Source organism: Saccostrea cucullata, unplaced genomic scaffold (genome assembly GCF_032062105.1).
Source record: "Saccostrea cucullata isolate Sc308-1 unplaced genomic scaffold, CSIRO_AGI_Scuc_v1 ctg6636, whole genome shotgun sequence".
Lineage (NCBI taxonomy): Eukaryota > Metazoa > Mollusca > Bivalvia > Ostreida > Ostreidae > Saccostrea > Saccostrea cuccullata.
In genome coordinates, this window is record NW_026928556.1 from 12,279 (window position 1) to 30,000 (window position 17,722).

Consider the following 17,722-nt stretch of genomic DNA (forward strand, 5'->3'; position numbering starts at 1 on the left):
TAAGATCTTTTGTCATAAACACCATGCCCTTGTTAGTCAAACTTGGAAGATCCCAGTATTGAGGTGATTATAGCGTTTTGTTTTAAGTAAAGTCTTGTGAGGCAAAGGGAGGGGGCACGTTTGTAACGTGAACATTTTCACAGAAATATAAACAAAAGAAAAAAATAAAAGCTTCGACGAAAACTTGCTGAAATACTACCGACTCAGCGTTTAATTTAAAATAATACTATTATAGATTCTTTTGAAGAACGGCAGAAGAAAGGTAACTCAGGTAATCGTTCTTTATTTAAGTATTATTTTACACAATTTACGCACCCAGGTATGCATGTGACTTCATTTTAATATAAATAACCTTTAAAAAGACAAGTAATCATGCACGTCTTCCGTTTTCTGTGTCTTCTTTTTTCGCAATTATTGTGTTGTTCAAGTTCCAGTAATCAATTTGAGACAGTCGAATCGTGTCCAGAAAGCTCCGAACAATGGATAAATCGCGAGCAGAGGAAGAACTGTCGGCAATTTCAAGCGACGCCAGATTTCATGTGTGCCGCCATTGAGGGACAACCCGGAATTTTTGGAGAAATATGTACTGTTGTAGGATTATCAACTGCAGGTATGTAAGTTATTTATCCCATGAGGTTAGCAGGCATTTCAATAAAAGTAATATTATGCATGTCCACGGTTCATGAGAATTTATTAAGCCTCGAGACTAAGAACGAAACCGAAAGTAGATTAAATATTTTAAACTTTAAAATATACAAGTAACAGCTTTTCAAAAACCTTGCCATCAATATCTATAGAACCTATAAGAATGATAAGTTATATAGACGTTTACGTTGGGGGGAGGGGGTGTTAAATTATTTCACTAGAGTAAAGTATGAAGATGTAAATATGAAGATTAAATTATGAAGATGTTGCACAAAACATTATGCATTCATTTTAAGGTGTATGATACTCATCAGAGCAATGGAAAAAAGAACACGTTTTATGTAAAACGTATATGATTGCCACCACGACAAAAGGTCCTTATGGCAATTTTTCTAGAACAGAGAAATAACGTCATAAAGATATGACGTTGCAGACGGTGAGCGTCGTCGCAGTTTTTTTTTTTTTAATACACGTGTTTACGCTTTGACACGTCTATCTTTTTTGTGGTTTTTGACTATTGTATATAACATGTATAATAAAAAAAAATTATTTTTTTTAATGTTTAATTCTGAATTTTTATGTTGCATACTCTTGTCCGGGCCATTGGTATTAATTTAAATGAAGGCCTATTTAGAATTTGAGACCCGTTTCGAAACATCGATCTTGCTATATCGCTACGTATATAAATGTCTCTGATCTATTGATTTCCTATTTTCTAAATAATTTTATATGGGTGAAAAAATGCAAATATTTGATTTACTGGTATAGAAAAAAATGAAGTAATGTGTAAGGCACGGGTATTTTATCAAAATATTGGAAAGGAAATCGTTTCCGTATATGAGATCCGCCCCAGCATTCTCAGTATTTACATCAATCATGTAAACATTGAATCATCGGTGCATGTTTTCCCATATTTTTGTTGTAAAATACTTTAATGCTAAAAGAATTTGAAACCTAAACTTTTCCTCCTACAGAAACGAAAAGTATCCTTATAAGTTTCCCAAATCTTGCAAAATAATGGAATTACAGAGGCGAAATTTTGTAAATAAAAACAGGAGCGGTAACTCTGACAATCGATCGAAATACTAAAGGGGTACCAGCGAGGGTCATTCATTTGAATTTAATTTTTTTAGTTTTCAACTCACAATCTTCATTGAAATTTGCTCCCGTAGTATAAAAAAATATTTTTTCAAACATGTTATTTATTAGCAGTTCAAACGTTTTACCATGTATTTTTAAAAAAAGTGTTTAACACTACGGAAACTACATATTTTAAAACAATATAGAACAGAAATAGATGCAAAATTGAATCAAACTTTCAATTTACAAAATATGTTACATTCATGCCTATCTACTTATTTTGACATGAATTAATTTGAATTTGATTTTAATTATTTTTTTCAATAACGATGCTCATAAATTAGATGAGAAAAGTTGAAAAATGTTGTTCAACCTTACTTTTGTTGTTGTTTCTTTCAATTAATATTAAAAAGCAAAAACTACGTTTGGAAATAAAATTGTTTTAAACAAATGATAGATCATTCTTACATTCATGTAGTTATTTGATGAGAGAGAGAGAGAGAGATCTTATATTTAATCGACTTTTTGGATAAAAAAATGAAATTTCAATGAAAAATCGAATTTTCAAAGCAACAGAATATCGGAATATGAAAAAAAAATCTCTATTGGTTTAACTATATCTTTATTTTAAGGGATGTTAAAAACTTTTTTAAAAAAAAGTTTTAGCTTAATCTGCAGATTTAAGATACATACATGTCAAAACATTTAATCCGTGTGACTGTCATTCATAGTATACATCATATGTCATTACAGTTGTATTACCAATTAATCTATAACTCGTTTTATTTTTGAAACTAAAATACATCAGTTATTGGTTTGGTATAATATAATTACCCAAATTGCCGTGAAAAAATGTAAGCGAAATTATTTTATTTTGGGAATTTATAGGTAAAAAAAATTCCTATGATAAACATTACATTAGAAAACAATAACAATGGCAAGTGTAAAGAAACAGCGAGAAGGTTAGAATTCAACACACGCCATCACATAACACCATCTCGTAAAAAAAAAATTCCAACCAGTAATTTCTTGACAAGCAAAAATAAAATTAAACGGATAAAGGAATAAATAAAATAAAAAAATTAAACTCATTTCGGAAAGAAAAAACTAAATCGTATGTGTTAGGGTGAGTGTGTGTGGAGGGGGTGGGGTTAGTCGTCGGCTTTTCTTTTTTACTTCATATCGGCCAGTGACTTTTCATACCAATATCACATAGATCCGTGCTTTCGAAGAGAGCTACGCCTATTCTAATAAAGGGGAATTTTTATTTGGTTAAGTAAAAAAAAAATAATTCTGCACAATCTGTGCGCAGACACCCCCCCCCCCCGACTCCCTCTAGATCCACGCATGGATTGTATGAATATCAAATTTCCAATTAAATTTTTGACCCCTCCCGGAAAAATTCTTTTAATTGATCTATATGATCTAGAACAACAAGGAATTCATAATTCCATTGTGGGGTTCTCGTTTTGAAACACCTACTAGTTCGGTTTCTGTTCAGAGCTTTACACTAAGCGTGTAATCGCAATGTCCATTACTTTTATTTTTATTTAATTATTTTTTAAACAATATTTTTATTGCTTAAGAAAATCTCTAAATTATATTTATTACAGACACTAGGAGGCTATGTTCAAATCAAAGGATGATTTCCCTAAGCTTTTCTCCTTTCAAGAATGGATTATAATACCAGCTGTAGATTTACAATGAATCTGAAAAAAAATTCAAACAAGGGTGAAGGAAAAATGGTAGGGATGGGTATCGTCAAAAATTTCGTATCGCGATATATCACGATTTTTTCTCTAAATATCACGATAATATCATGATATTTTTACAACCAATTTTTACAATGATTTTTAATGAAGTTTCATTATTTTTCTTTAAAATATGCTAGAAAAACATAATTTCACTTTTTTGAATTTTTTTATGTTCATAGAAGTAATCATGTTTTGATGGTAAGATGCTGTTCTTTTCACCTTTTACAACATTTTTTAGACTTTCTATAATTGTAATTTGAAAGATTGAACAAATAAATGAATAATTTCTGGACTTTATAATATGTAACTTAATACCGATAATTAGGTCTCCGTATCACGATACGTATCGCGCAACAAAAAATCGCGATTTACCGGTATACCGATAAAATCGCACATCCCTAAAAAATGGTTGTTATAGTTCGTATCGTTTACAGTAGAGGAGTATTGCATTGTTGAGGAACTTCGTTTAAGAACTATAACAGCTAAATTCAAAGAAATGTGGTCCCCCGCTTTCGATGTCTTTGTGGGTGAGATGTCATTTTTAATGATATATTAAGTCAAATATGAAAGCCCTATCATATTTCATTTAGAAATAATCACCGAAGTTGAATTTTTAAAAATGCATTCAATCGTGAAAGGTCAAGGTCTAGGATTCAGAAATCATATCATGCTCGGAAATGTCTTGTCACAGGTAATGCATGTTTAAAATATGAAATCCCTATCTCTTCTCAATGAAAAGTTAAAAGGAGCGAGATGTGTTGGTGAAACACTGATGACACGGTATGGCAGCATAGGGAAGATTAAATTTTTCTTAAATGCAAATTACGAGGGTTGATCCAAAAGTTCGTGGAATTTCTTCACATTTTATTGATTTTTAAGTGGAATTGGTTGAAAATTAAAAATTAGAATATAGACACTTATTGAATATTTTGAATTTAAAAACATTTTAAATATTTATGACAGTAACGCTGTGGCAGTTGCCATAGAAACGGTTGTTTGGAAATGCGGGGGAGACATTTACGCGTTTATTATCATTTTAAATCTTAATACGTGAAATGAGAATTGAACCGCCATATGTGGTATTTAAAACAAAAATTATGTCATAATTACGATTGCTTGATCTTTTATAAATCTAAGTGTGAGAGTTTTACTGATTTTACTGGATATTTAGTGTATTAGTTAATGATATATTGATCATCTTTAAGTTGTAAGACAACATCAAATTTCGGTTAAGTCATAAGTTTTGTAAAGATCCCGGGATCACTCCGACTAAAACTCGTATATCATTGACATAGGCTTGGGGAAAATGCATTTAGTTACTGGTTTTCCAGTGGCATAAGAAAATTTAAGAAAAATAGAACTTTCATGGACGTTAATTAAGGGTGTAGCTGCCTTTTGGAGGCTCCGTTTTAAGTGTTTGTCCCAGTAGACAAATTAAAAGCGTTAATGGACGTTGTCAGCTGACGTACCGTTCTTGACATTGTTACCGAAATTTTTTAACATCTCATGGAAAGATGGGGAGTATTTTGAAATATGAGTGAAAAATGAAGATAAGTTAATGCGAGAGGATACAGTGTACCTAGGCTTTTCTTGAGGAAAAAAAAGAGAGAAAAGGGCAGCATTTTATAGAATTACGATTTTGAATTGGACGTTAGGGCGATATGCTTCTGTAACGTGACGTGACATATATAACTTGACGTTACGTCGAAGTTTCCCCCGGGTTTTACAACTATCCATTTTCAGAAAGCTCATTTGAGCTTATCGGTAATTGGAAAGTAGTGAAATTTTCCAATATTGTTGCATTATGACTCTATATTATGAATATGCCTATTGTTTGCTTTCATTAATTCACGATAAAATTTTAGAAATTCCACGAACTTTTGGATCAATTCTCGTAAATATACTGGTACCCAAATAGGGTCTTCTCACAAGAAATTCGATTGTGAAATATGAAAGCCCTATCACCACCTGTTCAAAAATTATAGCCAATAAGTTTTTGAAAGGTAGGTCAAACTCCAAAGTCAAAGTTGTTGGTTTCTTGATAAAGGTCTTGTCACAAGTATTACAGATGTGAAGTATGAAAGCCCTAGCCCTTACCGTTCAAAAGTTATGGCGAAGGTTAAATATTTGAAAAAGTAGGTCAAACTCCATGTTCAAGGTCAGAGGGGCAAAGTTCGATTCTTGATATCAATAAAAGGTCCTGTCATAAGAATTATATATATAAAGTATCAAAGTCCTAGCTCTAACCCTTCGAAAGTTATGGCCAAGGTAAAAGTATTTTCATAAGTACGGGAATCTCCTAGGTCAAGGTTAAAATGTCAAAGTTGTCGGTATCCTATGCAAGCTCTTGCCACAAAAAATACATATAGGAATTATGAATGTCCTAGTATCTACCGTTCAAAAGTTATGGCCAAAGTAAAAGTTTAAAATATTAAGTAAAAGTGGGTCAAACTCCAAGGTCAAAATCAAATTTGATGGCACCCAAGGAAAGGTCTTGTCACAAGAAATACACATGTGAAATGTGAAAGTCATAGATCCACTAAATCAAAAATTATGGGCAAGGTTAAAGTTTTTGTGACGGACGGACAGACGAATGAGATTTACCGGTAATGTCCCCTCGCTTTTGCGAAAGCGGGGGACAAAAAAGTTTGACGGAACAGATCTAGAGGGTCTACTTTATACGGGTTAATTTTAGCGCAGTTGGAAGCATTTTTACTCTTTTACATACGGGTAAATTTTGACAAAATACAAAGACCAACCAAATGAGGAACAAGCTAATTCAAAGAATTGTGGTCCCCTGCTTTTGTCTTTGTGGGTGAGATGTCATTTTTTATGACATATTGTGTCTAATATGAACACCCTATCATATATCATTTATTTAGAAATTATCACTGAAATTGATTTTTTTTAAAAATAAGGTCAATCGTTGAAGGTAAAGGTCAAGGGGTAAGAAATCATATCATGCTCGGAAATATCTTGTCACAGGTAATGCACATGTCAAATATGAAAGCCCTATCTCTTCTCAATATAAGGAGCAAGATGTGTTCGTGAAACACTGATGACCCCGGATGGCAACATAACGAAGATTTAACTTTTTAGCTCACCTGAGCCGAAGGCTCAAGTGAGCTTTTCTGATCACATTTTGTCCGGCGTCCGTCTGTCTGTCTGTCCGTCTGTCTGTAAACTTTTCACATGTTCGACTTCTCAAGAACCACTGGGCCAATTTCAACCAAACTTGCCACAAAGTATCCTTGGGTGAAGGAGATTCACGTTTGTTCAAATGAAGGGCCACGCCCTCATTCAAGGGGAGATAATTGGGAATTAATGAAAATATGGTAGCATGTTTTAAAAATCTTCTTCTCAAGAACCACTGGGCCAGGAAAGATGAAACTTATGGGGAAACATCCTCAGGTAGTGTAGATTCAAATTTGTTCAAATCATGACCCCCAGGGGTAGGGCGGGGCCAAAATGGCCGACCAAAGTTTTACATAGAAATATATAGGAAATTTCTTTAAAAATCTTCTCCTCAAGAACAACAAAGCCATAATTGATCATATTTATATGGAAGCATCCTCAGGTAGTGTAGATTCAAGTTTGTTCAAATCATGACCCCCAGGGGTAGGGCAGGGCCAAAATGGCCGACCAAAGTTTTACATAGAAATATATAGGAAATTTCTTTAAAAACCTTCTCCTCAAGAACAACAAAGCCATAATTGATCATATTTACATGGAAGCATCCTCAGGTAGTGTAGATTCAAGTTTGTTCAAATCATGACCCCTAGGGGTAGGGCGGGGCCAAAATGGCCGACCAAAGTTTTACATAGAAATGTACAGGAAATTTCTTTAAAAATCTTCTTCTCAAGAATAGCAAAGCCATAATTGATCATATTTATATGGAAGCATCCTCAGGTAGTGTAGATTCAAGTTTGTTCAAATCATGACCCCCAGGGGTAAGGCGGGGCCAAAATGGCCGACCAAAGTTTTACATAGAAATATATAGGAAATTTCTTTAAAAATCTTCTTCTCAAGAATAGCAAAGCCATAATTGATCATATTTATATGGAAGTATCCTCAGGTAGTCTAGATTCAAGTTTGTTCAAATCATGACCCCCAGGGGTAGGGCAGGGTCAATATGGCCGACCAAAGATTTACATAGAAATATATAGGAAAATTCTTTAAAAATATTCTTCTCAAGAATAGCAAAGCCATGATTGGTCATGGGACTACTTTTGGATTTAAGCTTTTCGAGTATAAACCAATTCTGCTTTTTCCTAGCCACAGTGCTCAGGTGAGCGATGTGGCCCATGGGCCTCTTGTGTTAAATGCAAAGCAATTGAAAATATTATTACCCAAAGTAAGGTTTTCAGACAAGAAATACGATTGTGAAATACAAAATCCATAGCACCACTTGTTCAAAAGTTATGGTCAAGGATAATTTTTTGAAAGGTAGGTCAAACTCCAAGGTGAAAGAACCTGAGTTGTTGATTTCTTAAGAAAGGTTACGAGTAATACATATGTGAAGGATGAAAACCTTAACCCTAACCGTTCAATAGTTATGGACAAGGTAAATGAAAAGTAGGTCAATCTCCAAGGTCAAAGGGTCAAATTTCTAGGTATCCAATAAAAGGTCTTCTCCCAGGGATTATATATGTGAAGTATAAAAGCCATAGCCCTTACCATTGAAAAATTATGGTCAAGGTTATAGTTTTTTCATAAGTAGGGAAATCTCCAAGGTCAAGAGGTCAAAGTTGTAAGTATCCAATCAAAGGTCTTTGCACAAAAATACATATGTGAAATATGAAAGTCCTAGTATCTACCGTTCAAAAGTTGTGACTTAGGTCAAATGTTTTGAAAAGTAGGTCAAACTCCAAGGTAAAGGTCAAAAGGGTCAAAGTTCTTGGTATTCAGTGAGAGGTCTTCTCACAAGGATTACATCCCAGGGATTATATGTGTGAAGAACGAAAGCCCTAGCCCTTACCGTTCAAAAGTTATGGCCAAGGTTAAAGGTTTTTCATAAGTACGGAAATCTCAAAGGTCAAGGTCAAAGTTGTTTGTATCCAACAAAAGGCCTTGCCACAAAGAACACGTATACATATGTGTAATATGAAAGTCCCACTTTTTACCATTCAAAAGATATGGTTAATGTTAAAGTTTTTTCATGAGTACTATCTACCGTTCAAAAGTTGTGACCAAGGTCAAAGTCTTTAAAAAGTAGGTCAATCTCCAAGGTCAAAGGGTCAAAGTTCTTGGTATCCAATGAAAGTTCTTCTCACAACGATTACATATGTGAAGTACAAAAGCCCTAGCCTTTTATCGTTCAAAAGTTATGGTTAACTGGTTAGTTTTTTCATAAGTACGGAAATCTTCAAGGTCGAAGTTGTTGGTATCCAATAAAAGGCCTTGCCATAAAGAATACATATGTGAAATGTGAAAGACCTAGTATCTACCGTACAAAAGTTGTGACCATGCAAGATCAAAGTTTTTGATAAACTCCCAGGTCAAAGGGTTAAAGTTCTTGGTATCCAATGAAAGATATGTGAAGTACGAAAGCCCTATATGCAGCCCTTACCGTTCAAAAGTTATGAAGGGCCAAGCCCCCATCCAAGGGGAGATAATTATGGATTAATGAAAAATTAATTGCATCTTTTAAAAATCTTCTTCTTCAGAACAATTGGGCCAGGAAATATGACACCCATGTGGAAGCATTCTCAGGTAGTGTAGATTTAAATTTGTTCGAATCATTACCCCCGGGGGTAGGGCGGGGCCACACTAGCTGATCACAGTTTTACATAGGAATATACAGGAAAAGTCTTTTAACATTCTTCTTTTCCGGAACTATTGGACCAGGAAAAATGAAACTCATGTGGAAGCATCCTTAGGTAGTGTAGTTTCAAGTTTATTCAAATCTTCTGATCAAAAGTTTTACATAGGAATATTTAGGAAAAATCTTTAATAAATCTTTTTTCTGAAGATCAGCAAAGCTATATGAATGGTGATATTTATATGGTACCATCCTCAGTTAGAGTTAATTCAAGTTTGTTCATATCATGACCCCTGGGTGTAAGGTGGGGCCATGATTGGCCATCAAATCTTTACATGGAAATACACTGTACATAGGAAGAATCTGTAAAACTCTTATTCTTAAGTATGGCGAAATTACATATGTGTGCTTTATTTTTATAGAGGTAATTTTTCAGACTTGGTTGGGCAAAAGAGAGGGAACAAAACATTTCTGTTGGATTTACATCCGATGGTAAACTGAATTAATTCATTAAGAATGTTGGGTAAAAACTTTAATATCTCGGTTTTATAGGTAAATGTGCGGTGTTAGATGCTGATACATATAATTTAAACTTCATCTCATGCTATGCGTCTCCCGGCTGCCCAACAACAGCATACAGAGCATCAGACATTTATAAATGTAAGTATATACGGTATGTTTAAGTGTATTGTCTTTTTTGAAAAAAATAATCTGGAGTTATGTTTTCTGTGTGCCAAATATCATAACATTGATCGTGTGACAATTAACTGTGGCTAAGGAATCTTTAACTAATTGACCTTTCCGATGTATACAGTAAGACCAAGTCTTGCCTTTACAGTGTATTTAACGAGTAATTATTTTTTTTACAGATCAGGCATGCTTCGGAAACTTTTACAGGTAATATATTAACTACCTGACAAATTATAAGGCGCAACCATACCGTAATATATTATAAAAAATATTTTGTTAATGGTTGAAAGAAAGACATTTTCTAGATTACTGCCTCGATACAACTTATATGTAAATTTACTTTTTAGGGTTCAATCGACGACTCCTTATAAGGCATTAAGCACTTTGCATGCAAATAGAAACAGGTAAGTTTTTTTTCAATAAAATACATCTATTTATCTTTAACATTATTCCCCCCCTAAAGTGTATGTTTAAGTTGTAAAAATAATAATTCAATTAAAATATATTGATCATTTATAAATTTTAAATTTTCAATAAAGAATTATAATACCAGTTTCAATCATGAAAAGAGTTTTATAAATGGATTTGTTTTAAAAATGCTTGATTGTTTTTTCTAAGACAATGACAAAATGTCTTTATTTTTTGTAGTACTATAGATGATTCTACATCCAACGAACAGAATGCAGTCACAGTTGTTATTGTGACATTACTTGTATATGTGTTAATACTTTTAATTCTCATTTTATTCTGGGTTCAAAAGAAGAGAAGAAAGACAGGTATGCTAATGTTATCAATTTGAAAATCAATTATTTCAAACTAGATGTTGCTCACTTTTCTAATAGGCACGTTTTACATCAATTATACATTATATATTTTTGTACTGTATAGAACATTCAAAGTCCTCTGAAAAACTATCATTCCTGGATCCGAAAAAAGATGCAGGTAGATATTTCTCATTTTATACTTCGCCTGAAATTTCCACTTGTGAGAAAACCTGAATGTACCCTTGATATTATCACTACTTTTTCATTATTATGTATTTAGAAGCGAACTATATCATGTTAAAGCAGATTAATGAATATTATTTCCATTTTTATTTGTTCCCTTTGTGATTACTCTTTGAAAGTTAGTTGAGTTGATTTAAGGAATCACTGTCTAGATAGTATAGTATGCCAGGGCATCAACGATAGTGGGAAGCCCGTTTTGCATAAATTATGCCATGTTTCCCACTATCGATGATGTCCCTGGCATACTTTGCGAACTAGACAGTCATTTCTTATATTTCCATTTCATTGTAAAATAAAATTGTAGTTATATATTTTAAAAACGTAGATATAGATTTAAATTACACGAGGACTCCCATGCCAATTTTAATAGTCCTCGTTTACTTACGTCAAACACAAAGGCAGTCGCAAGAGATTGACATGCATATTTGGCCTCCTTAGCGTCAGAGTTATCACAGAGAAAAATATTAGAAATGGAAATATTTATTGATAATTCTACTGGAATTTTAATTTCGCTGAGCCAAGACAAAGTTCAAGAGCTGGGGAGGTCTAATATGCATGTAAATCTCGCTCGTCTTGTCTTGAGTCTGACGTCAGTGACCAATAATTATTGAAATTGACGTTCGAGACATTTCTTTCAATCTGAATTTATAAATTTATTTCACAATGAAAAGGAAATATAAAGAATTACTGTCTAGTTTGTTGTGTATGCCAGGAACATCAATTATTTGAAAAGTGGTATAATTCGCCCGTTATACAATATATTAAACGTTTCAAACTATAATTGTTGATTATGCAAATTATCCCACATTTCCAACTCTCGTTGATGACATTTGCAATCCCATCAAACTATATACATGTAGCTAGAAACTGATTACTTAAATTCATTGACAAAATATTGGCTTGAAGTGTGGTGTTCGAAATTGAGATAGGACCATTGTGATAAAAATAGTAGGAAATGTCGTATATACATGTACTTATTAATTGGAATAAGTGCTTGTGATCAGAATATTTGTATAAAAAACAAATGCACGAGTCATCTTTATATTGTCTTTGACCTGACCCTTGAAGTAACATGCTTTTTTTTAATTTTGGGCATAGTTCTTTCTATTTCAGTATTGTTGTCTTCATTTAATGCCATTTCATGTCTTGCCTTGTCTGTGTTTGTAGATAAAGACCCAGCAGAGGCACTTAAATGTATGACTTCATTGGCGAACTATCTACGATGTCGTCTTGTCGCTTTATGCGATGAAACAAGCCTCAGAAATAAACTGCTACTTCATTCTGAGTCCATAAAACAAAACTTTGAAGAAAACACGGTAAATAAATTGATGAAATCAACTTTAAGTGAGCTTTCAAAGTCTAGTCTGAATATAATTTATATGGTGCTGACGAATTTTTGCGACATTCCGACTCCTGGTCGTGGCTGGGACTACAAGCCAGATGACGATGATGAGTCTCTAGGAGCTGATATTGAAAGAATTAGAAGCTTTATTAATGAATACGTGGATACCAAAAGGTGCTATCCAAAGGAGATGAAAATGCTGAAAGAAAGATTGCTTTCGCAATACGAGGAAATTGAATTTGAAATGGACCTTGATTTTAGCCGTGAGCAAAAAATCAATTGTAAGTATCTAAATTTTCTCTGACACTGTTTGACCTCTTATTTCATCAGTGCAGAAACGTACTTTTAGGAGTTGAACTATAAGATTTCATTGAATGCATTTCAATTAAAAATTGAACGACTTTATATAGTTAAAAAAAAACATTACCATTTTTGTTAACATGTAATTCATATGTGATACACGGTTCGTAGTATAAAAAAATTGCTAGATAAACTTAATTTCCATTAGAGTAGACTAAGATATTTTTGAAAAGCCGTTATTTTCTCAACGTTTTCAGTTCCAATATTTCTTTTTAATCATTTTGAAAGATATATCTTAAGCAGGATCTATTCAAGGCAATTTCATATTTATTTCAGATGTTAAAATCAAACCCGATTGCGTAGAAGATGACGGTACTGTCGTAACCAAAACTATTGTAGAGATTTTAAAACATCTCGAAACAAAAGGAATCGCAATCTGTGTAGGATCTATTGGGTGTGGAAAGACAACCGCTTTGGAATATGTATCTAAAAAGTACAGAAAAGAAGGATGGCAGATTGAATGTTGTGACAATTTCAATTTTGTAGAAAAATCACGTGTTGATGCTGTGCTTACAGCAAGGAAAACAGTTCTATTTTGCGATAATTTATTCGGAACTTTCGGATGCCAGGTGTTTTCCAAACAAGTATTCAGAGATTTTGAATATGTTATTCGTACATTGTTAAATCAAGATAAAAATAAACTTAAAATACTTCTTGGTATCCATGTTCATGTTCTGGATGAAATTAAAAGCATCGGGTGTGGCAGTGCCTTCCAAGATAAAAGTAGGATTATAGAATTAGACAATCTTTCAAAATCGGAAATACTTCACATCTATCAATTACAGCAAGAGAGGAGTCATCGTAACCAAAAACGTACGACATACAAGGACGTGCTGGATATTCTTGAATATAGTTCCGATTCTATTGGAAAACCTTTTCAGACGTTAATGATTACAACACTACCAAGTGAGATGGAACGCAAAGCAATTTGCAATCAACCATTAGAACAACTAATTGATCACTTTAAAAAGTTGTTTTATAGGGATTCGGATGCTTTTTTCTCGCTCGTGTTCATCATGTGTGTAATGGTTTATAACAAAAACAAAGACATTGATGACTCGGTGGCTGGTGCAATTAGAGCTTATCTTGACAAAAATACTATTGACAGTTATCTGAAAGAACTAACTCCATTTACACTCGAAGATGAGTACACAGTAGAGTTGAAGCACGAACTGATTGGCATTGCTTTATTCCATGTATTCTTTGAGATCTCCAAAGGTCCATGGTCAGTCTTTGCAGCATGTGATATCAAAATGGCGCTAGAACTTACAAGACCAGCTATGAGAGAAGAATTCCTACAACACAGCTTTGCTGTGCGTTTATCAGAAGAATTACGTGCATCTAATTCAGTGGCTTCAATACTCAGAAAGAAAATTTTGGAATCTAAAATCGATTATGAAGATCACCCTTTACTACGATTTATCCCAAGTTGAAACCACAAGCATGAAGTTTATTCTATGGATGAAGAAACAATGGTGGAATCATCATTGAAGTCTGCGGTTTAATACATGTATTTGGCAACTGGTGACTTTGTCTAAAACATTCATAAATACAAGACGTAAAGCACCCGATTCCCTTATTCAGAAAATCAGGATTAAAGTTGAAAATGTCCTCCATGGTACCTGATCCAAATCTGATGTTTTTGATGTCCATGTTTGCCCTGCTCCTATTTTGTATTGTTTTGTGGACTTTGATTTTGTATACTGTTCCTTATCTCCATATTCTTCATTGCAAAAATATCTGAATTTGAAAAATGTTTTTCTCGCAGTATTTCTCCGTTTGAAATTAATTTATTGATTGTATGTTGTTTATCGTCCCTCTCGAGAATTTTCACTCAAATGGAGACGCCAATTGCCAGTGGAGAGCCACTAATGATTTCAATGATCGGTGTTGCCATGATAACTAGAAATAGATATGTCTTTGAAATACTTTCAAAACACCAATTCTCCTACAGTTTTGCTCTGATTTTAATATAACTTGGCAAACAAGTAGAGTATATTAAGATACTTAATTTGGAGCATTTTTGGTCTTCGCGTTTTGATTATCAGTTTTATTTCTAAAAAAAATTGTAAATCTTTGTGTAAAACAAGGGATTTTACAGTGTAATTAAAATCCGACAAACGTGTCTTTCTATGTAGGATTATTTATTTGTGTTAATTAATGTGAGAATCGTCATTATAAAAATTACTCTGATGTGTAAGAGCTCTTCAAAAATGAACATTGTAATTTTATCTGTATAGGCTAAATATTTAAACAGACCAAAATTCCAGATTGAAATTAAGTATATTTTAAATCCAAAGTTTTATAGCTGTAGCTCGAGTTCCCGGTAAAACACAACATTTATGTTCGTTCTCTATGGAAAAAAATATAGACCTAGAAATTGCAAATTAACCCAACGATCAATAGACTGTGTTTATTATAATATCGCTTCTCATACTGACATCTAAATATTTTTCTACATGAAAAATATAGACTAAGACATAGCAAATTAAAACAAGTGATTTTTTGGTGTTATCTCGCTTCTCATATTCCCTTTGCGTTTTACTTGGACTTCAACAAAAGTAAACAATAAAGATTTTAAGTTTTGTTGAACGATTGTGTTTCACTTAATTAAAAAACTGCATTTTTTATATTTCACTTTAGCCGCATATCTGTAGCTCTCCGAAAAAATAATTTGACAGACCGGAGAGCTACAGTGCCACCCATTGAAAAAAAAAATGTATATTTACTGCGCACAAAAAGTTGCGCTTGTTTATAGAATAATTCTTCCGAATTCTGACCTAAATTGCAAAAAAATTAGATTTCAAAAAATTCCGTACTCTTCTATCAATTTCTTTCGTAGTTGACATCTACACGAAGCGCGTTGGGCCGAATTATTTTACAAACCAAAATGGAAATATAAACAGACGAAATTTTCGATGATCTCGGTTTAAGGGCCAGGAGGGCTATAAACTACAATATAAGGTACGTTTTGTTGTGGAAACAGTGAATAATTATGTTAGGAATGCACGGTTAGTAATATTTTGAGATTATAGTTTTAAAAATATGGAGAAATAAATCGATAAACAGCGCACTTTTTTGTGCGCAATAAATATACAGGTTTTTTTTTCAATAAGTGGCACTGTAGCTCTCCGGTCTGTCAATTATTTTATCAGAGAGCTACAGATCTGCAGCTAATTTCACTTTAACCGGTGGCTCAACTTAGCCATTTCTGATAAAAATTTGTCCCATCTTCTCCAGAAACATTGGTCCAGTATCAACCAAACTAGCCACAAAGTATCCTTGGATGTAAGGACTTGTAAAATCTTCAATTACACTGAAAACTGCACAACTTCGAATTAAATTTCATGAAACTTTTAGTGATAAAATATACTTTAGTACTGATCCTATTGAAAACGTGATTTTATGTAACTGCTTTAAAAATTCATTTACTATTTAGATGGATGCGTTATGCGGAGAAGTAAATCCATAAACAGTAAAATATCTTGTAAACTTGACTTGCATGCTGTGTGGCTATAATAATAAACTATTTTTCGTCATTTGACTTGTTTTCTGGACGATATGGGATTACAGGGATGTCAATGAATTAGACCGAATAAGAGAGAAGTCAGATTTGTATTCATTAAGAACGTAAACTAAAGACAAGCACACATTAATGTACATATGATATGTACATTATTTCAGTAGTGTGTATCATTTTACGCGAATACTTAAATCTGGTGCGGTCAATATCTTCAATGAGGTTTATCAGGGTTTTTTTTTCTCGAGAACATCCATGAATCTTTCTGACGTTTGATGCTGCCATAAATTCGTCTGAGTAAAGATAAGAAAAATGTTTAACCGGATATTTTGTAAACAAAGGAGTTGTAATTTCTTCACTGTTCACCCTCTCTGACACATCCAGATATAACCAAGCCCGCTTTGTGACAAAAGTAAATACAGAAAATTTACCAATCCCTTAAATTTACTCGTTTGTCCTTTAGTTTCCCCAAGATGACAAAAATGAAGGTTATCTTTGGAGTTTTAGTTTTTGCGTGCATCTTAATATCAAACGAATGTAAGTAAAAACTTAAGATTGTCCATCACCATTGAAGGCAATTTTTTTAAAATTAAAAATTCAATGTTAACGTTATTTTTAAAATACCTTCATATTTTGCATGTTTTGATTTTATTAAGAGTAGTTTATCAAAACTTAAAGAACAAGTGCTGGGAGGAATTCATTGCATTTGCAACCCCTTTTATGTGTTAAACTTTTGTTATTACATTTTCTTGGCTTAGGTTCCCCATTGCCAACTATGGACAGTACATCCGCTACATTATCGGGACATGAGGAAGGTAGGAATTTATCTTTTATACGAAAGATTAACATGATAATTAGTCTATTGGGTATTTTTTTTTTATACGGATTAATATTTTTTAAGTCCAGAAGCATAAGTGCAAAATTGCTGAAATTATTATACTATAGACTAAAAATAATATTTTAATTATTATATTATATAATTAAGTGCCTGTCTCACTTAAGTACATGTATCATATGTATAATAGTTTTAAATGTTCTTGAAGTAACACTGGGTATCGACATACTTATTATTACTCCGGTATTTGAAATAAAAACCCAGAATTAGGCAGATTGAAAATAAATTTTGTTCCAAAAAATACCTAGTGAGCTATTAACTATTCACAGTAAAAGGGAGCACGAGCGACAAGACATGCGAAAGAAATTTTGAAGCTAAAGCAAGCATATTTTTTACTGCAGGGACAGTAAATTTCATTTGTCTATCAAGTCATGTGAATCCGACTAAACTGTTTTAAATTTGGGTTTAAGTGATTTCAGCCATTCTATCTTCAGCTTCTTTTAATTATATACAGATCGCAATTTGAGGGGGTGGGGCGGGGTGGGGTGGGGAGACCATATTTCATATGAATTAAATGTTAAGGTAATTCCATCCTCCTAGGATGTCATAGGTTTTTTCAAAAACTATTATTACTTTAAATTCATACCCAATCATTATGTCTTTTGAAAGAATGGTTTTCTATAGTTGTAAAGATAAATGTTGTAAAGAAAAAGATTTTTAAAAATGCA

General features: G+C 33.1%; 1 protein-coding gene and 1 long non-coding RNA gene across 2 annotated transcripts in view; both read left to right on the top strand.

Annotated features, from left to right (window-relative positions):
• The first annotated feature begins 259 nt into the window (after nt 1-259).
• On the top strand, nt 260-15,194 carry LOC134277945 (uncharacterized). The gene is made up of 8 exons (XM_062760253.1): nt 260-610; nt 9,793-9,900; nt 10,110-10,137; nt 10,278-10,334; nt 10,579-10,706; nt 10,819-10,872; nt 12,105-12,560; nt 12,916-15,194. Exons 1-8 carry the CDS (start codon nt 373-375, stop codon nt 14,070-14,072), a joined length of 2,226 nt encoding a protein of 741 aa, XP_062616237.1. The 5' UTR covers nt 260-372; the 3' UTR covers nt 14,073-15,194.
• A 1,279-nt stretch (nt 15,195-16,473) lies between these two features.
• The window catches only part of LOC134277946 (uncharacterized), a 2,394-nt gene continuing 1,145 nt past the window's right edge, over nt 16,474-17,722 (top strand). Inside the window, exons 1-2 of the long non-coding RNA XR_009994354.1 lie at nt 16,474-16,696; nt 16,918-16,974. This is a non-coding gene — a long non-coding RNA (uncharacterized LOC134277946). The remainder of the gene's footprint in view (nt 16,697-16,917; nt 16,975-17,722) is intronic.